Consider the following 19,665-nt stretch of genomic DNA (forward strand, 5'->3'; position numbering starts at 1 on the left):
GCCGTGGAGGGCAGCCTCGGTGTGGGCGGGAGCGCTGTGACTCGTGTCTCTGCTCTGAGCTCCGTGCTCAGCCTGCCTCTTCCAGGCAGTGCACACTTGATTCCTCCCTGAGGGCCTTTGGATGGGAAAATAATTGTGCAGGCGGGTGGCTTCCTGGCCAGGGCTGGCTAATTGTTTTTGAACGCCCTGAGGCAGCAGAATTCTTCCTGGCTTGGGTGTACCTGCCATGTCTCCAGCTGGCCCGGGGTGGTGATAAACCCCTCCACTGTGATGTCCATTTGGTGCCCGCTCCCTGGGCATCCGGGGTCTGCCCCAGTGCGTGCAAGCCCAGCCTTCCCTCGAGGACCCCCACACGGGCTGCCAGGTCCAGCCTGTACCCCTCCCGTCTGCTCCTCTCCTCCATCCTCTCCCGGTGGAGCAGGGCATGGTAGTCAGTGTCAGTAGTCAGCTGTGTACCCCACCTCTGCAAAGACCCACGGGGCGGGTCGCCTGTACACAAGCTGTCAGCTGCAGCTCAGACAGAATTGTCACTGAGTGCATCCCGGGGGCCTGGGCCTACGTTCTGCTTGGAGCGGCCTGCCGGCAGGCCCTGTGGTCAGTGGCAGCTTCTGTGAGCTGTGTGTGTGTGTGTGTGTGTACGCGTGTGTGAGCGCGCGCTCGCGCGCAGGTCCCCTGGGGGCTGTCACCTGACGCTGCCCGCAGACCTGGGGACGGTGCCAACGGCTGGCTCCGGGCCCCTGCAGGCCTCTACCAACCGCAAGCGTGTGGAAAGCATTGCCAAGAAGAAGCTGGATTCTCTCATCAAGGAGTCAAAGATCCGTGACTGCGAGGATCCCAACGACTTCACTGTCTCCACGCTGCCCCCACCTGGAAAACTCGGGCACAAAGCCGAGGCCAAAAAGGTGAGACCCCTGAGCCAGCAGTGGGCTGCGCGAGGGACTCGGGGCGTGTGCACACACCCTGCACTCACGCCTGCACCTGCAGACCTGAACAAATAATGGCACCACACACACACCGTTGTACCCGCCCCCACGCACACACACAGCACATCACGTGTGCATGCCTGCTTGTGCACAACTCCACATATGCCTGTGCCCACACCTTCAGCGGTGCACACGCATGCACGCACATTCATGCACACACTTATATACATACATACAGCAACAACACATCTCTGCACAACAGAATTGTACACACGCCTATACATGTATCTCTGTGCACACTGGCTAATACTTGCCGGCCCACACACATGTCCTGCATGCCTGTGCACACTCTACACACACCTGGCACACACATGGTGTCCTCGGGAGGCCTGCGGCTCCTGGTGGAGGGCGAGTGGAGCGTTGCCTGCTTTAGTGAAGGTGGCAGAGCGGCAGGGAGGGCTCAGCAGGTTCTCAAATCCCAGCCGGTCCCTCATGCGGTCCAGCTGGTGGGGACACAGCTACACTCCTTGGACTCGCCCAGATGCACAGGGCCAGCCAAGTGGGGACGATGCTCACCGGGGGCCTGCTGAAGGTGTTTGGGGAGGGGCCAGGCTGAGTGGTCAGGAGCACTTTGGAGGGGCAGCAAGCCTTGAAGGACGGCTGTATCAGCCAGGTGGCCTACAAAGGAGCTGGTTAGCAGCTGGCCTGTGACAGGTGCGCAGCTGGCCTATCCCGGGGTGGCTGTGACAGGTGGACAGCTGGCCTTGGACTGGGCAGGGGGTGTGCAGGGCAAACAGGCTGCGGCATCTCCCAGAGCCCGGGGTCTGCTCTGCTTACCTCACCTACCTACGTCTTGCAGGCCATGGCTGGGGGGGATGCGCTGGGGGTGTGGCCCCTGCTGGGCCCGGTACTTTTAGAGGTGGTTGTCCGTGTGCTCACCCACAGCCCATGTTGCCAGAGCTCACGCGGGCCCCGTCGCGGGCACGCAGCCTTCCTGTGTCTTTGATGCCAAGCACCCATCTCGCACAGAGCAGCTGCAGCTCCATCTAGCCAGGTGGGGAGTGACGTTAGACTCAGATGTCCCTTGGCAAGCCGTTCCTGGGGAGGGGGCGCTCGGGGCGCACAGGAGAGCAACCGAGCCCTGGCTCCTTCACGTTGGCGGCTGCTGGTCCTGTGCTCCTGTTGAGACACCCAGGGGGCCCCACGCCGCCAGGTCTCTCCCGGCACGAGATCCCTGGGGCGGCGGGGATCTGCGGAGTGCAGAGTGACCAGGAGGTCCGCGGGCAGGCATCTGTCCAGCCAGGAATCCCCTGGGGTGGGGGGTCCAGGCAGAGAGAGGATCGGTGTGGGACAATTCCACCTGGAGTTCCTTGGGCCTTTCTATGGCGGGGGCAGGCTGCGAGCCCCTCCATACCTGAACCTCAGGGGGGTTCCTTGTGAGAATGCCGGGGGGTAGCAGGCAGATCACTAGTGGGCTAGGAGATCCTAGCAGCGTAGGTGTCTGTCCCCTCTGCTGGGGGCCCTGCCACCCTCCGTGAGGCCAGCACAGGCCCTCCTGACCGGGGGAAGATCCTCCGGCCTCATTCTCTCTGCTGCTTGTGGCCACGTGTGGCTGGTGACGGCAGTGCTTTGGGGGAGATGCTGGAAGCGCCCCTCAGCACACTACCTCAAGCAGCTCCCGTGATACCAGATGCAACTCTGCCGCTCCATGTGCTGCGGCCGGGGACACGGACGTCGCTAAAGGCCGATCAGCCCCTGGTGGCCCCGGACCTCAGACTCTGTGACTGCGCCGTGGGCTCAGGGCCTGCGGGATCTGCTGACTAGGAGGGCGGAGCCAGCAAGGCCAAATGGGCATCAGGAAGGGTCAGCCGCTCTGGAGATGACCCCCAGAGGCAGGAGGCAGGGGTGGGGCTCAGAGCGGCGGGGCGAGCTTCACGCCGCACCAACTGCACTTGACAGGTGCGTCTGGTGTGGGGCCTGCACTCAGCACTGCGCTCCGTGTCCAGTGTGCTCCTGAGGCAATGTGTGTCTGTGTGTGGGCATGTGTGTGGTGTGTGCGTGTCTGTGTGTGTCTGTGTGTGGGCATGTGTGTGGTGTGTGCGTGTGTGTGTCTGTGTGTGGGCATGTGTGTGGTGTGTGCGTGTCTGTGTGTGTCTGTGTGTGGGCATGTGTGTGGTGTGTGCGTGTGTGTGTCTGTGTGTGCATGTGTGTGGTGTGTGCGTGTGTGTGTCTGTGTGTGGGCATGTGTGGTGTGTGCGTATCTGTGTGTGTCTGTGTGTGGGCATGTGTGTGGTGTGTGCATGTCTGTGTGTGTCTCTGAGCGTATATGCATGTGTGTGGTGTGTGCATGTCTGTGTGTGTCTCTGAGCGTATATGCATGTGTGTGGTGTGTGCATGTCTGTGTGTGTCTCTGAGCATATATGCATGTGTGTGGTGTGTGCGTGTCTGTGTGTGTCTGTGTGTGTCTGTGTGTGGGCATGTGTGTGGTGTGTGCGTGTCTGTGTGTGTCTCTGAGCGTATATGCATGTGTGTGGTGTGTGCGTGTCTGTGTGTGTCTCTGAGTGTATATGCATGTGTGTGGTGTGTGCGTGTCTGTGTGTGTCTCTGAGTGTATATGCATGTGTGTGGTGTGTGCGTGTCTGTGTGTGTCTCTGAGCATATATGCATGTGTGTGGTGTGTGCATGTCTGTGTGTGTCTCTGAGCATATATGCATGTGTGTGCTGTGTGCGTGCGTGTGTGTCTCTGAGCGTATATGCATGTGTGTGGTGTGTGCCTACGTGTGTGTCTCCGAGCGTATATGCATGTGTGTGGTGTGTGCGTGCGTGCGTGTGTGTCTCTGAGCGTATATGCATGTGTGTGGTGTGTGCCTACGTGTGTGTCTCTGAGTGTATATGCATGTGTGTGGTGTGTGCCTATGTGTGTGTCTCTGAGTGTATATGCATGTGTGTGGTGTGTGCCTACGTGTGTGTGTGTCTCTGAGCGTATATGCATGTGTGTGGTGTGTGCGTGCGTGTGTGTCTCTGAGTGTATATGCATGTGTGTGGTGTGTGCGTGCGTGTGTGTCTCTGAGTGTATATGCATGTGTGTGGTGTATGTGTGTGTGTGTGTCTGAGTGCATATGCATGTGTGTGGTGTGTGCGTGTGTGTGTGTGTCTCTGAGCATATATGCATGTGTGTGGTGTGTGCGTGCGTGTGTGTCTCTGAGTGTATATGCATGTGTGTGGTGTGTGCATGTCTGTGTGTGTCTCTGAGCATATATGCATGTGTGTGGTGTGTGCCTACGTGTGTGTCTCTGAGTGTATATGCATGTGTGTGGTGTGTGCGTGTCTGTGTGTCTCTGAGCGTATATGCATGTGTGTGGTGTGTGCGTGTCTGTGTCTCTGAGTGTATATGCATGTGTGTGGTGTGTGCGTGTCTGTGTGTGTCTCTGAGTGTATATGCATGTGTGTGGTGTGTGCGTGTCTGTGTGTGTCTCTGAGCATATATGCATGTGTGTGGTGTGTGCATGTCTGTGTGTGTCTCTGAGCATATATGCATGTGTGTGGTGTGTGCGTGTGTGTGTCTCCGAGCGTATATGCATGTGTGTGGTGTGTGCGTGCGTGTGTGTCTCTGAGTGTATATGCATGTGTGTGGTGTGTGCCTACGTGTGTGTCTCTGAGTGTATATGCATGTGTGTGGTGTGTGCCTACGTGTGTGTCTCTGAGTGTATATGCATGTGTGTGGTGTGTGCCTACGTGTGTGTGTGTCTCTGAGCGTATATGCATGTGTGTGGTGTGTGCGTGCGTGTGTGTCTCTGAGTGTATATGCATGTGTGTGGTGTGTGTGTGCGTGTGTGTGTCTCTGAGCGTATATGCATGTGTGTGGTGTGTGCCTACGTGTGTGTCTCTGAGTGTATATGCATGTGTGTGGTGTGTGCCTACGTGTGTGTCTCTGAGTGTATATGCATGTGTGTGGTGTGTGCGTGTGTGTGTGTGTCTCTGAGCGTATATGCATGTGTGTGGTGTGTGCGTGCGGGTGTGTCTCTGAGCGTATATGCATGTGTGTGGTGTGTGCCTACGTGTGTGTCTCTGAGTGTATATGCATGTGTGTGGTATGTGCGTGCGGGTGTGTCTCTGAGCGTATATGCATGTGTGTGGTGTGTGCCTACGTGTGTGTCTCTGAGTGTATATGCATGTGTGTGGTGTGTGCCTACGTGTGTGTGTGTCTCTGAGCGTATATGCATGTGTGTGGTGTGTGCGTGCGTGTGTGTCTCTGAGTGTATATGCATGTGTGTGGTGTGTGTGTGCGTGTGTGTCTCTGAGCATATATGCATGTGTGTGGTGTGTGCCTACGTGTGTGTCTCTGAGTGTATATGCATGTGTGTGGTGTGTGCCTACGTGTGTGTCTCTGAGTGTATATGCATGTGTGTGGTGTGTGCGTGCGTGTGTGTGTGTCTCTGAGCGTATATGCATGTGTGTGGTGTGTGCGTGCGGGTGTGTCTCTGAGCGTATATGCATGTGTGTGGTGTGTGCCTACGTGTGTGTCTCTGAGTGTATATGCATGTGTGTGGTATGTGCGTGCGGGTGTGTCTCTGAGCGTATATGCATGTGTGTGGTGTGTGCCTACGTGTGTGTCTCTGAGTGTATATGCATGTGTGTGGTATGTGCATGCGTGTGTGTCTCTGAGTGTATATGCATGTGTGTGGTGTGTGCGTGCGGGTGTGTCTCTGAGTGTATATGCATGTGTGTGGTATGTGCATGCGTGTGTGTCTCTGAGCATATATGCATGTGTGTGGTGTGTGCCTACGTGTGTGTCTCTGAGTGTATATGCATGTGTGTGGTATGTGCATGCGTGTGTGTCTCTGAGTGTATATGCATGTGTGTGGTGTGTGCGTGCGGGTGTGTCTCTGAGCGTATATGCATGTGTGTGGTGTGTGCGTGCGTGTGTGTCTCTGAGTGTATATGCATGTGTGTGGTGTGTGCGTGCGGGTGTCTCTGAGCGTATATGCATGTGTGTGGTGTGTGCGTGCTGGTGTGTGTCTGAGCGCATATGCATGTGTGTGGTGTGTGCATGCGTGTGTGTCTCTGAGCATATATGCATGTGTGTGGTGTGTGCGTGCGTGTGTGTCTCTGAGCGTATATGCATGTGTGTGGTGTGTGCGTGCGTGTGTCTCTGAGTGTATATGCATGTGTGTGGTGTGTGCGTGCGGGTGTGTCTCTGAGCGTATATGCATGTGTGTGGTGTGTGCGTGCGGGTGTGTCTGTGTGTGTCTGTGTGTGGGCATGTGTGTGGTGTGTGCGTGCGTGTGTGCAGGTTTGGGTGTTTGGGCTGGCACTCTCACCTGTGCAGTGCAGGGGTGCATGTGCCGTGTCTGCCCCCGGCTGTTACCTGGCTGCAGACGCACGTCTGTCCAGAGCCCCCATCCCCGGGAGAGGCTGCGGTGGGGCAGGGCCCGCTGAGCTCAGTGGTGGCGCCGGGTGTGCCTGCGCAGGGCTAGCCTGGCTGGGGGGGGGAGGGGAGGCTGCCATGGCCTTGGAGAAGCCAGGGGGGCGCCGTCTCCCCACGGCTCAGTGGGAACAAGTTCACGATGGTTGCAAAGATTTTGAGGTGGTGGCTGGGCTGTGGGCTGGGGCTGAGAGGGGGCTTGCTCGAAACCCAGTGGGTAGGAAGCTTGCTTGCTGCTGGGCCGCGTTAGGGAGCAGCCCTGTGTGATGGGTCTGCGGAGGGGACCAGGCAGGTGATCAGAGCCCCCCCGGCAAGCATGGCCTCTGCCGGCTCAGCTGGAGAATCCCAGCCGAAACGCGTTCACAGCAGTCCTCTCCCACAGAAGAGAATGTCAGAATGGCGTCCTTGAGTTTAAGACCACACATTATGAGACGCTGGTGGGGGCGTGTGATTGGACATAGTCCTGACTCAATAATGCAGTCCTGACCCTGGTCCTCCTGTCCTGACCCCGTCTTGCTGTCCTGACCTTGTCCTGCTGTCCTGACCCCATCCTGCTGTCCTGACCCTCGTCCTCCGGTCCTGACCCTGCTCAGTCCTGCTGTCCTGACCCTAGTCTGTCCTGCTGTCTTGACTCTGGTCCTCCTGTCCAGTCCCCAGCCCCACTGTCCTGATCCCAGCCCACTTTCCACCTTGCTCTGGGGCTGGCTCAGGTCATCCTCTTCCAGGAAGGCCTTCTGGGGCCACCAGGGAGCTGCCCTATCCTGGCTGGCTGGTTTGAGTCTGGGCTTACACTGTACCCATGTCTCCTAGGGGCAGAGCAGGGCCGAGGAGGACGTGGAGTCTGGGGAAGACACCAGCACCGGCAGGCGGAACAACCGCCTTCTCATGAGCAGCTTCTCCAAGCGCAAGGTGAGCGGAGCTCTGAACCAGATCCCACGCACGGGGTCGCCACCCACCCCAGGACGGGGTCCCACGCATGGGGTCCTCCATTCACCCCAGGACGGGGTCCCTCTCATGGGGTCCTCCAACCACTGCAGGACGGGGTCCCGCGTACGGGCTCCCCACCCACCCCAGGACGGGGTCCCTCTCATGGGGTCCTCCGTCCACCCCAGGACGGGGTCCCACGCATGGGGTCCTTTGTTCACTCCAGGACGGGGTCCCGCGCATGGGGTCCTCCATCCACCCCAGGACGGGGTCCTGTGCATGGGGTCCTCCATCCACCCCAGGACGGGGTCCCGCGCATGGGGTCCTTTGTTCACTCCAGGACGGGGTCCTGCGCATGGGGTCCTTCAACCACTGCAGGACGGGGTCCCGCGCACAGGGTCCCCACCCACCCCAGGACGGGGTCCCGCGCATGGGGTCCTCCATTCACCCCAGGACGGGGTCCCTCTCATGGGGTCCTCCGTCCACCCCAGGACGGGGTCCTGCGCATGGGGTCCTCTGTTCACCCCAGGACGGGGTCCCTCTCATGGGGTCCTCCGTCCACCCCAGGACGGGGTCCTGCGCATGGGGTCCTCCGTCCACCCCAGGACGGGGTCCTGCGCATGGGGTCCTTTGTTCACCCCAGGACAGGGTCCTGCGCATGGGGTCCTTTGTTCACCCCAGGACGGGGTCCCACGCATGGGGTCCTCTGTTCACCCCAGGACGGGGTCCCTCTCATGGGGTCCTCCGTCCACCCCAGGACGGGGTCCCGCACATGGGGTCCTCCGTCCACCCCAGGACGGGGTCCTGCGCATGGGGTCCTTTGTTCACTCCAGGACGGGGTCCTGCGCATGGGGTCCTTCAACCACTGCAGGACGGGGTCCCGCGCATGGGGCCCTCCGTTCACCCCAGGACGGGGTCCCGCGCACGGGGTCCCCACCCACCCCAGGACGGGGTCCCACGCATGGGGTCCTCTGTTCACCCCAGGACGGGGTCCCTCTCATGGGGTCCTCCGTCCACCCCAGGACGGGGTCCTGCGCATGGGATCCTTTGTTCACCCCAGGACTGAGTCCCGCGCATGGGGTCCTCCACCCACCCCAGGAGGGGGTCCTGCGCATGGGGCCCTCTCCATCCACCCCAGGTGCAAGCTGTTGCTGGACCAGGGCTGGTCAGGAGCCATTGTCTGGGTGGCCCTCTGGTCACGTCTCTCCATAGCCTACAGCTATGGAGCCAGGGCCAGGGCCAGGTGGAGCAGGACACGCAGATCAGAACGGGGGTGGGAGGTGGGTGAACGTCTCCTGCGTCCTCCTGCCCTGGGCCCTGGCCTGGCCTGACCTCGGGCTCCTCACAGAAAAAGGGCAGCAAGATAAAGAAGGCGGCCAGCGTGGAAGAGGGAGACGAAGACCTGGACGCCCCGGGAGGCCAGAGCCGAGGGTCAGTGCCCTGCTGTGGCAGACTTCTGTCCAGTCCCAGGGTCCGCCAGCCACGGACCCCTCACCCATCTCTCAGGGTGCCCCTGGGAGGCTGGTCAGGGTGCTTCCCCCCGCCCCCCGCCGCCCCGTAGACCTCCGAGGAGGCAGAGGGGGCTGAGGCGCTGGGGCTGGGCTGGGGCACAGACCTGTGCGTGGCTAGGACTCTGCAGCTGGGGCCCAGGGCTGGGCCGCCTGATCCCAAGGGACCCCCCGGCCCTGCTCCGCCTCCCAGGACGTAGCTCCCACCCCTTCCCGAGCGCCCGGCCCACGCCTTGCCCAGGGCCACATCTGCTCCTGGCCCTCCCAGGCCCTGCTCGCGTCTCCGCCGGCTTCCCAGAGCATCTCCGGGTCTCACCAGCGTTTCACACCTCCACTTCCAACTTGGAGGCCCCCAAATCATCCTCCCCCACCCCCACCGCTCCCCTCCCTTCTCTCTCTCAGGGCTGCACATAGTCCCTGTTACCCTCGCCCCCAGGTCCTCTCCCTGTGGTACCTGACTACATCCCTCAGCACTCCCCCATGGCTGGCAGCCCCCCTGCCCCCCCCCACACCTGCTGATGAGTTCCAGGACCTTTACACTTACTGGTAGCTCCCCGCCAGGCCATGCCCAGCAGTGCCTTTCCATGGTCCCCATGTGGCCTGGTTGTCTGCCCTGGGCAGAGCTGCTGCCTGCCCCCACTGCACACCGTCTCGAGGCCCGGCTGCTGGAGAGCAGAGGGCCCGGCCCGGGGTCCGGGCCAAGCTGCCAGGCCAGGCCCCAGCCCGCTCTGAAGGGCCTGGTCCCTGCCACCCACAGGACGGCCAGGCAGAAGAAGACCATGAAGCTGTCCCGGGCCCTCTCCGACCTGGTGAAGTACACCAAGTCCGTGGGTTCCCACGACGTGGAGACGGAGGGTGAGGGCCACGTGGCGGGCGGGTGGTGTGGGAGGCGGCCCGGCCCAGCCCGCACGAGTCCAGAGCAGTGCGGACTCACGCAGTCACTGCCACAGTGGCGTCCAGCTGGCAGGTGACATCCTTCAGCGAGACCAAGGCCCACCAGATCCTGCAGCAGAGGCCAGCCCAGTACCTGCGCTTCAACCAGCGCCAGCTCTCCCGCATCTACCCCTCCTCTTACCGCGTGGACTCCAGCAACTACAACCCACAGCCCTTCTGGAATGCCGGCTGCCAGATGGGTGGGTGCTCAGCTGACGGCGGGGGGGGGGAGGGGTAGTTAGGAGTGCGCAAGTGGGGCCCCATCCATTTCGCCCTCTCACCCTTACCCAACCATGGCTTTGGCGAACATCTAGGCCTGTCACCAGTTCCACTAGGCCAGCGCCAGGGCGGACGCTGAGACCCCAGGCCCGCTGGGAAAGAATCCAGGTCTGCGCCTGTGCGGCTAGCGTGTCGGGTGCCTGGGATCCTTCTGACAGAATGCAGGGCCCCCTGCTCTTGGCTGAGCTCCAGAGCCCTTGCTGAGAGGCCACATGGAGCCCAGGGCGGGGGTCTGGCACGGCGGACCCCCACAGCCCAGTGACCTCCCTTTGCAGTTGCCCTGAACTACCAGTCTGAGGGGAGGATGCTGCAGCTGAACCGCGCCAAGTTCAGTGCCAATGGCGGCTGTGGCTATGTGCTCAAGCCCCCGTGCATGTGCCAGGGTAAGGCCTGGCGCCTCGGGACCCTGGGGGGAAGGACGGGGGGCAGGATGGGTGGAATCAGCTGCCAGAATGCTGAGTGTTGTGGGGAGGTGCCCAGCAAAGGACCCCAACTCCGCCAGGGCCTGGGAGTGGGGAATTAGGCAGTCCTCCCCTCCCCGGGCTCTGGGACTCCAGATGCAGGGCAGGACTTCTTGGAGGGATCTAGGGCTGTCTGTGGGGCGCAGGCCCAGGTGCTGTGGACCAAGCCACCCTCGCAAGGCCCATTGGGAGCTCAGCCTGAGGGTTCCCTTCCAATCCCACTCCGTCTTGGTTGTGTTGAACTGACTTGCTGCGATGTGGCGTTGCCGGGATGTTCCAGCCTACAGGAGCATGATGGGAGCCCCGGCCAGCCCCGCCCCACCCAGCCCCGCCCCGCCCCAGCCCCTGGGTGGCTCTGCCTCATGCCCACAATCCTCCCAGGTGTCTTTAACCCCAACTCGGAGGACCCGCTGCCCGGGCAGCTCAAGAAGCAGCTGGCTCTGAGGATCATCAGCGGGCAGCAGCTGCCCAAGCCCCGGGACTCCATGCTGGGTGACCGTGGAGAGGTAGAGAGGAGCTCCCACGGGTGGGCCGGGCCGTGGGGGCCCTGAGCCCGGCTCCACTCCTCACCCTGTTCCCAGATCATCGACCCTTTCGTGGAGGTGGAGGTCATCGGGCTCCCGGTGGACTGCAGCAAGGAGCAGACTCGAGTGGTGGATGACAACGGTGAGCATCTGGGGCGGGGCGGGGGAGCTCGCTGGGCCCGGGGCCCGAGGCTGTCATCGCTCTGCGTCGGTGATGACAGACCGACCCCAGGGGGCAGCTGGGCCGCCTGCCCTGTGCCCGGGACCCGTCCAGTGTGGGTCCCCTCTGATGGGTGGAGGCCCTCCTCCCAATGCCTGTAGGATTCAACCCCATGTGGGAGGAGACCCTGGTGTTCACCGTGCACATGCCCGAGATCGCACTCATCCGCTTCCTGGTCTGGGACCACGACCCCATTGGGCGGGATTTCATTGGCCAGAGGACGCTAGCTTTCAGCAGCATGATGCCAGGTGGGCAGGGGCCCTGGGCGCTGGGGGGCTCCCCGGGGGGGCTGGGGAGTCTGAGGGCTCCTCCCTGCAGGTGACGTCTGCTGCGGGTGGGCCTGGGACCGCGGGCGTCCACGGAGCTGGCCTGGCAGACCAGGGGTGGGCAAGGGCGGGCGCTGCGTGTGGGGTCACCCCAGAGCAAGGCCGGCGGAAGCCTGGCGGAGATGAGCCTCCGGGACCCGCTCCCCGGTCCACTCAGGGCCTGAGGACCTCTGGAGGGAGAGCACGCCCCTCACACGCGGCGCCCTGCTCTGCCAGGCTACCGGCACGTGTACCTGGAAGGGATGGAAGAGGCGTCCATCTTCGTGCACGTGTCTGTCAGCGACATCAGCGGTAAGGTGAGCGGCACCTGCGGGGGCTGTGGCTGGGGAAGGGCGGTACCGGCCCCAGCAGCGCCCCACGGCTGCTCCTGAGCCTGCTGGGCCGCCGGGGCCTGGCAGTCCTTCCGCGGGCCTCCTCCACGTGTGACACAGGTGCGGGCAGTGCTTGGCCTCCCTGCCCAGAGGTGGACGTGGCCGGGGGTCCGTCCCTGCCCGCCCGGGGGCTCCCTCCTGCTCTTGGCGTTGCTAGCGAGACCTCTCTCTCGGTGGCCTCACCCAGGCCCACCCGGCTTCTCGGGGACCATGGAGAACAGGGTCCCTTCCTGTGGCTCTCCTTTTCTTTCTAGAGCCTTCCCTCAGCTTCGACTTTCAGAGTGGCCAGCAAGGCATCTCCCTGGGTTTGCCCATGATCCCAGCCCCTGCTAGCCCCGGGCCAGGGTGAGGTGGGGTCTCGATCCATGGCTCTCCCCGCCCCCGTTCTACATGTCTGGCACCCCTCAGGGCCCAGGCCGGCTGGCACTCGGTTCTGCCTGGCCTGCCACTGACTTTCTCTCTCTTGCTGCGCCCGGGGACCTGGAGGCTCTGTAGATGTCTCCGGTCCTCTGATACCGTCCTTCTGTGTGTGGTGTGTCTGCCTGTCACCCAGGGCCGTGGGCCCCTCCCTGGCCAGCACCGCCTCACCTGCCTTCACTCTGTCTCTTTGGTCTTGCAGTGGGCTTCTCTATGTCCCAAGTCTACCTTTAGAAGCACAGCCTTGTTAGGCATCTTGAAGGTACCCGGGTGCCGCGGGACGGTGGATCCCGGTGGCGCCTCACCTGCATGCCAGGCTGCGCCCCCATTAGCATCTGTGATTCCTGGTAGCATCTTGGAGATTGTCAGCTCATGCAACACGGGTCATGACAGGGCGCCGGGGTCTCCTGGGCCATCCTCAGCCAGAGAGTGGCATTTATGAGGCAGATCCAGGATTTCGCCAGGGCCAGGGCCCCTTCCTGCTTCCGGCCAACCTCCCTCCACACCAGGCCTGCCCGTCCTCTGCCCTCTCCTCCGAGTGCCACTCTCTGGGGGCGCCCTGGGCCGCCTGCCCCCTCCGCCTCCTGCTCCCCAGTCTGTCCATCCTGCTGTCGTTTCTCTTCAGTCTACACCAGGGTTCCCAAGGGGGCGTCCCCGCCGCCACTCCAAATCTGAATCCTGGATCTCCCTCTAAATGGCTTTCCAGCCACCGTGACCAAATTGCACTGGATTTGGATCTTGAATCGGGAAGCTGATTCAAGTGCTAGCCACATGATCACCTCCCCCAGAGGGCTCACGCCCGCTGGGCGCTGGGCTCGGGGCTGCTGGCACCGGCACAGCCCATCTGGGGGGCGTGGTTGGTGCGTGGGGTCTCTGGGGCACGGGTATTTGGCATGTGATGAGGGTTGTTCTGGTCATGGCCCCCTCCAGCGGTGCCCTGGGCAGGGGTCTCCAGCCCAGCCATCCAGGAAAGGTGTTGGCGGGCCAGATGCCCCAGCCCAACTGTGGTCCTACGGGGAGCCAGCCGTGGACCAGGAGGGTTTTGGGGGACAGGGAGCAGGGAGCAGGCGAGACTGATGACTGCCCGGGAGAATTCAGGAGGACTTCCTGGGAGGGGCAATTCTTTCAGGAGCCAGAATCAGCACCTGGGGACCAGGCAGGGCCATGGAAACCAGGCCTCCCTGCAGCCCTTGAGCCTGCTTCCTGGCTGCGGGCACCCGTGGTGGGAGGCGTTGAGGGGGGATGCCGCCCTTGGCGAAGACGGGCCTGCGGCTCTGAGGAACAGGGGAGAGCGCAGTGGCTGGTTTAGGGTGGAGGCCTGGCCCTGAGAGAACCCGGGCAAGCTGTCTTCCCCATCCTTGTTCTGATCTTGTTCTGGAGTTGGAGAAGGGGCAGGATCTCAGTCTGAGGGGTGGGGTCCTGCCGGCCCGATGGAGCTGCTGCGGCCCCGCGTCCTGTGGCCGGGCAGCGAGGAAGGCAGCCGGGGACCGCCGCTCCAGCTGTCCACAGTGGCCAGGCGCGCGCTGGCTGGCTATGCAGGCTCTTTCTCTTGCAGGTCAAGCAGGCTCTGGGACTAAAAGGTCTCTTCCTCCGCGGCCCAAAGCCAGGCTCGCTGGACAGTCATGCTGCTGGGCAGCCCCCAACCCGGCCCTCCGTTAGCCAGCGGCTCCTGCGGCGCACGGCCAGCGCCCCGGCCAAGAGCCAGAAGCCCAGCCGCAAGGGCTTTCCAGAGCTGGCCCTGGGCACTCAGGACGTGGGCTCGGAGGGGGCGGCGGACGACGTGGCCGCCCCCAGCCCTGCCCCCGAGGCCCCGGCTCCCAGGGGGTCGGGCGGCAGCAGCCCCCGAGGTAAGGCACCAGCAGCAGCGGCGGCAGCAGCAGCAGCAGCAGCGGCAGCAGGGCGGAGCCCGGCCCGGGCACGCCCCCCTCGTGCCCCGGAGGGCCCGGGACCTGCGGGGATGGCTGCCACGTGCATGAAGTGTGTGGTGGGCTCCTGTGCCGGCGTGGACGCCGAGGGTCTGCGCAGGGAGCGGCCACCCAGCCCCGGGCCTGTGGGCGGGCACGCGGCCATCAGCCAACAGCCCCGGGCCCGGGGGGAGTCCCTGGGCCCCGGAGCCCCCCCAGGGAGGAGCAGAGAGGCCCTCAAGGGCCCCAGGGCCCCGCGGCAGGGGCCGGGTGGCGGCGGCTCTGCGTCTTCAGACTCCAGCAGCCCGGACAGCCCAGGCAGCCCCAAGGGGGCCCTCTGCCCGCCCGAGGGCCCCCACAGGCAGCAGGGGGCCTTGCAGGGAGAGATGAACGCCTTGTTCGTTCAAAAGCTGGAGGAGATCAGGAGCCACTCCCCCATGTTCTCCACGGGTAAGGCCTGCCACCTCCTCCTGCACCTGGCATGCCTGGACCTCTGCCGCCCGCTGTGCTGTGTGCCTCTGCTCCGCCGCGCTCCCTCCGCTTGGCCTCTGGCCCCTCCGCTCTGCCCAAGAAGCCCTGGTGCCTTGTGGGGTGGGGCCAGGGGAGTGTGCATCTGGCCCCCAGGCGGACAGAGGGCCCAGGGCCCCAGGCCTCTCTGGGCAGGCTCCGGCAAGCCTTCCCCGGTCTGGGCCTACCTTCCTGGGTCTGGGGGCTTTCAGCTCCCACCGTGTCTGCCTCCAGGGCCAGGCTCCAGGCCTGCCTAGAACCCTCCCCGGAGCCCCGCGCAAGTCAGGGTGCAGCTGCAGGCCACCCCAGACGCCCTGGAGGCCCCGGGTGGCACCCAGCACCTCCAGGGCGGCACGGCAAAGCCCCAGGGCCAGGCCCCGCATGCTTGGGTGCCCTGGCTGCCCACAGCCCTGCCAGTTCAGGGGGGAGATGAGCGGGAGCAGCCCCAGCCGCTGGCCTGCACCTGGTCACTGGAGTCCAGGTGGGAGGGAGCTGCACCGAGCCTGCCTCCACCGCCTCCTCCCTGCCCCTTCCTGGCCTTGCTGTCCGTCTGTCCACCCACCAGCCCAGCCCTTGCTGACCATGTTCTCCTTTCTGTCCCTGCACCCTGTGCGGCCTCCATAGTTAGGGACTGAGAGCTGCAAGTGCCAGGTAATGGGCCCCGCCCCCACGCGCCCTGTGCACCCCCGTCACCCCGCCCCCACGCGCCCTGTGCACCCCCGTCACCTCGCCCTCATGTGCCCTGTGCACCCCCGTCACCCCGTCACCCCACCCCCACGCGCCCTGTGCACCCCCGTCACCCCATCACCCCACCCCCATGTGCCCTGTGCACCCCCGTCACCCCATCACCCCGCCCCCATGTGCCCTGTGCACCCCCGTCACCCCATCACCCCATCCCCATGCGCCCTGTGCACCCCCGTCACCCCATCACCCCATCCCCATGCGCCCTGTGCACCCCCGTCACCCCATCACCCCATCCCCATGCGCCCTGTGCACCCCCGTCACCCCATCACCCCATCCCCATGCGCCCTGTGCACCCCCGTCACCCCATCACCCCATCCCCATGCGCCCTGTGCACCCCCGTCACCCCATCACCCCGCCCCCATGTGCCCTGTGCACCCCCATCACCCTGCCCCCACGCGCCCTGTGCACCCCCGTCACCCTGTCACCCTGCCCCCATGTGCCCTGTGCACCCCCGTCACCCCGTCACCCCACCCCCACGCGCCCTGTGCACCCCCGTCACCCTGTCACCCCGCCCCCATGTGCCCTGTGCACCCCCGTCACCCCGTCACCCCACCCCCACGCGCCCTGTGCACCCCCGTCACCCCATCACCCCACCCCCACGCGCCCTGTGCACCCCCGTCACCCCATCACCCCACCCCCATGCACCCCATGCACCCCCGTCACCCCGTCACCCCGCCCCCACGCGCCCTGTGCACCCCCGTCACCCCGCCCCCACGCACCCCGTGCACCCCCGTCACCCCGCCCCCATGCACCCTGTGCATCTCGTCACCCCACCGCCCGCCCTGTATGCCCACCACCCCCACCCCACACACTGTGTGCAGCCCTCGCCCCCACATCCGTCTCCAGAACACCCTGAGCGGCTGCCGGCTGCCCTGTGGACCCTGCGTGGCTTGGGGCCCGTGAATCTGGCCTGTTTGCCCCTGGCCCCAGTGGCTGGGTGTGCACAGATGGCCAGGCTGGCCAGTGGGGGATGGGGGGGACCTGGGGTGGGCCTGACCTTGGCACAGGGTCGGGGGCCTCCAGTCCTTGACTCGATTCTCTCTCTCCCCAATCTGCCTCCCTTTTCCTGTCCCTCCCTCACTCTGCCCGATCTCTCTGCCTCTGTCTCTCTCCCGCCATCCCCCTTTTTCTGTGTCTTTCCGTCTCCCCTTTCTCTCTCTGCCCTCCCTTTGTGCTCCCTATCTCTCTGCACCGTTTCCATCCGCATCTCCCTCTGTCCCTCTCCCCTCCACCCAGATGCCCGCCTCTTCCCCATGCAGCGGCCCGTCTCCCCACCGCGCAGCCTGGAAACCATCGCCGAGGAGCCAGCGCTGGGCCCTGGGCCCCCGCCACGGGCGGCCTCCCCCGCCGGCCCCTCCCGTGAAGGGCCACGGGGCCCCACGGGCCCTGGGGGCAGAGTGGGAGCTTCCGCGCCCCTCCAGGTCCAGACGGGGGACAACAAAGAGGCCCTGTGCACGCTGCACGGTGGTGGAGGCCCCTGGGGGACGGACGGCAAGGCCCTCCCGCAGGTCCTGGGCCATCGGCCCAGGGTCCGAAGGGCCAAGAGTGAGGGCCAGGTGCTCCCAGAACCCCTGGGCGCCTGGCGGCTCCCGGGCGGGCCCACCCCTGCGCCCTCGGTCTACTCGGATGCCACAGGCGGCGACCGGTTGTGGCAGCGGCTGGAGCCTGGCAGCCACCGTGACAGCGTGTCCTCGTCCTCGAGCATGTCCTCCAGCGACACCGTCATTGACCTGTCCCTTCCAAGCCTGGGCCTGGGGCGCAGCTGCGAGAGCCTGCTGGGGGTCCCGTTCGGACGCTTGCCCTCTCGGTCCAGCTCGGCCTCCGCTACACGCCGGGACCCGCCTCCGGTGACCAAGAGCAAATCCAACCCCAACCTGCAGGCCGCGAGCCAGCGGCTGCCTCCCAGTGCGGACCAGCTGCGGGCCCGGCGACACGGCCTCCCCCTGGGGGGCCCGCAGGATGGCCCCACAGCGGCCAAGTCCAAGAGCCTGGGGGACCTGACGGCCGACGACTTCGGCCCTGGCTTGGAGAGCGGCTCGCGCAGCCTGAGCCGTGGCCTGGGCACTCTGGGGGCGGCCCCGCGCCCCACGGGGCCTGGGGTGCGGACAGACACCCTGACTGAGCAGCTGCGCTGGCTCACCGGCTTCCAGGAAGCCGAGGACATCACCTCACCCACCAGCCTGAGTCCCGGCGGGGAGGGGGGGCTCGGGGCCCCGGCCTTCCTGAGGCGGCCCTCCTCACGCAGCCAGAGCCGAGTGCGTGCCATCGCCAGCCGGGCCCGCCGGGCCCAGGAGCGGCAGCAGAGGCTGCGAGGCCTGGGACCCCCAGAAGAGGAGCGGGGCACCCCCGAGGGCGCCTGCTCCGTGGGCCATGAGGGCTGCGTGGACCCGCCAGTCCCCTCCAAGGGGGCCCCAGAGCCGCTGCTGTGTGGTGCTGCCGCCAAGGCGCTGACCCCCTGTGTGGGCCGGGCCTCCCCGGAAGCCTGAGGCGGGCAGGGAGGGTGCGGGCGGGTGCCCAGAGCTGCTGTCCCCGCCCCGGCCTTCCTCCTGTGCCTGCCCCTGGGGAGGGAGGCACTGCAGTCCTCTGCTGGTCCTTGGGGCGGCCCGGGCGCCAGCTCCACATTTTACGATGGATAGAGAAGAGGCTCAAACTTTGACACGCCGAGCCCTTCCCACTGCTCTACTGGCGTCTGGCCCCGGGGGCGTGCAGTAAGCCAGCGTGCCCCTGAGTCTCCAGCCCTCTCCAGCCCGATGTGTGCCTGTCCCCAGAATGCCCGTGACACACCCTGAGTGACAGGATGTTGTCCCTGTCCCCACCCCAACTTTGTACTCGGCTTGTTCTGACTGGACATTTTAAAGACTTTGTAAACTCCAATAAACACACTGGCGTCTGCTCCCTCTGCAGTGCTCACCGGGCCCCTCCACTCCTCAGCCACCCCGTCCAGGCTCCCTTGGCGGCCTGGCCAGCCTGTGCTCCAAGCGACCAGGCCTGGCCCTCTGTCTGTCACAGCCTCCCGCGTGTGGTTCCACGCCCACCGCTCCCCAGGAAGCTGCAGGACTGGCCATCCTGCGGGGCACGGCTGGGGCCTGACCTCCATGCCGCCCGCCTCCCCTGGCGAGGTCCGGAGGGGCTCCCCCACATTCCAGGAGCGCCGGGATGTCCCATACGAGGCTTCAACATCTGACCGACAGCCTGCGGTTGGCACAGGAAGCCCATGTGTCCCATCAGGAAAAATGGCCTCTGGCCGGGGACCCTCAAGAAGGGGGGCACAGGGCTGGGGACAGCGGGGCCTTTTGGGCTCCCCAGTCCCACAGGCAGCCACGGGACCCGGGCCAACCCTTCTCCACTGAGCACGTCCGGGCGGGGGTTCCTGCTAGCACCTCGCTGGCTGTGGTCTCTCTGTGACCTCTGCCTGGGCTGGTGCCCAGAGCTGGGGAGGAACACCCAGCCATTGGGTCTGAGCTCTGACAGCCGGCTTGACTACGAAGACCTGTGAGGGCAGAGCCAGGATGCAGGGCGGGGACATGTGCCAGCCCAGGACCTTGGTCTGTTCAGGGAACAAGGCGGAAATCAGCCCACGCGTTCCAGATGGGAAAAGGGTGGGTCAGAGACGGGCGGGAAGGTGGCAAGCCTGAAGGCCACAGGGCCTTGGCTCATGCCGGGTCCTCTACACAGAAAGGCATCTGAGGTGGTGCAGGGCAGGCTCTGTGGGGGGCCTGTGTGCAGAGTCCTAGGGGCCCACCACCCCACCTCCTCCTGCGGGCACAGCCTGGGCAGTGGGAGACCTAAGTGCCAGGACTCCTGGTGGACTTGCACCGGCTGGGAGGCCAGGGGGCTGCTCTAAACCTGGGAGGGGCAGGTGAGGACAGGGCCGGCCCACGGGTGGTTGGGAGCAGTTGGTCACGAAGGCTGCAGAGCGGGCCGGAAGGTTTCCCTACTGTAGCCTGGGAGCAGACTCAAGCCCTGGGCTGGAAGAAGGGGGAGGAGCTGGATGATGGCTACCTGGCATGCCTGAGTGGCCCATGGAAGGGTGAGCACTCGGGACAGACCCAGGACCACTTGCACGGCCCGGGGCCAGCAACAGGCATCGTGATGTGGGCGGGGGGAGCAGCCACTGCTGTGCAGGGTAGACAGGCAGGGGATGGTGTGTGTGTGTGTGGGAGAAGAGCCAGGGGGAGGGGGAGAAGAGCCACGGCAGG

The 19,665-nt window shown here is 64.6% G+C and overlaps 1 protein-coding gene across 2 annotated transcripts in view; it reads left to right on the forward strand.

The window, feature by feature from the left end:
- Positions 1 to 18,358, forward strand: part of Plch2 (phospholipase C eta 2) — a 39,412-nt gene extending 21,054 nt beyond the window's left edge. For both annotated transcript variants that reach the window (XM_070037160.1, XM_070037159.1), the window contains 12 exons: positions 744 to 902; positions 7,159 to 7,257; positions 8,621 to 8,703; positions 9,538 to 9,635; positions 9,731 to 9,913; positions 10,268 to 10,375; positions 10,835 to 10,959; positions 11,035 to 11,119; positions 11,299 to 11,445; positions 11,740 to 11,819; positions 13,867 to 14,158; positions 16,703 to 18,358. In XM_070037160.1, coding sequence (XP_069893261.1) covers positions 744 to 902; positions 7,159 to 7,257; positions 8,621 to 8,703; positions 9,538 to 9,635; positions 9,731 to 9,913; positions 10,268 to 10,375; positions 10,835 to 10,959; positions 11,035 to 11,119; positions 11,299 to 11,445; positions 11,740 to 11,819; positions 13,867 to 14,158; positions 16,703 to 17,952 — 2,709 coding nt within the window. In that variant the 3' untranslated portion in view covers positions 17,953 to 18,358. The remainder of the gene's footprint in view (positions 1 to 743; positions 903 to 7,158; positions 7,258 to 8,620; positions 8,704 to 9,537; positions 9,636 to 9,730; positions 9,914 to 10,267; positions 10,376 to 10,834; positions 10,960 to 11,034; positions 11,120 to 11,298; positions 11,446 to 11,739; positions 11,820 to 13,866; positions 14,159 to 16,702) is intronic.
- Positions 18,359 to 19,665: the final 1,307 nt, after the last annotated feature.

The sequence above is a fragment of the Dipodomys merriami genome, unplaced genomic scaffold (genome assembly GCF_024711535.1).
Source record: "Dipodomys merriami isolate MVZ:Mamm:240054 unplaced genomic scaffold, mDipMer1.0.p SCAF_28, whole genome shotgun sequence".
In the NCBI taxonomy this organism is placed as follows: domain Eukaryota; kingdom Metazoa; phylum Chordata; class Mammalia; order Rodentia; family Heteromyidae; genus Dipodomys; species Dipodomys merriami.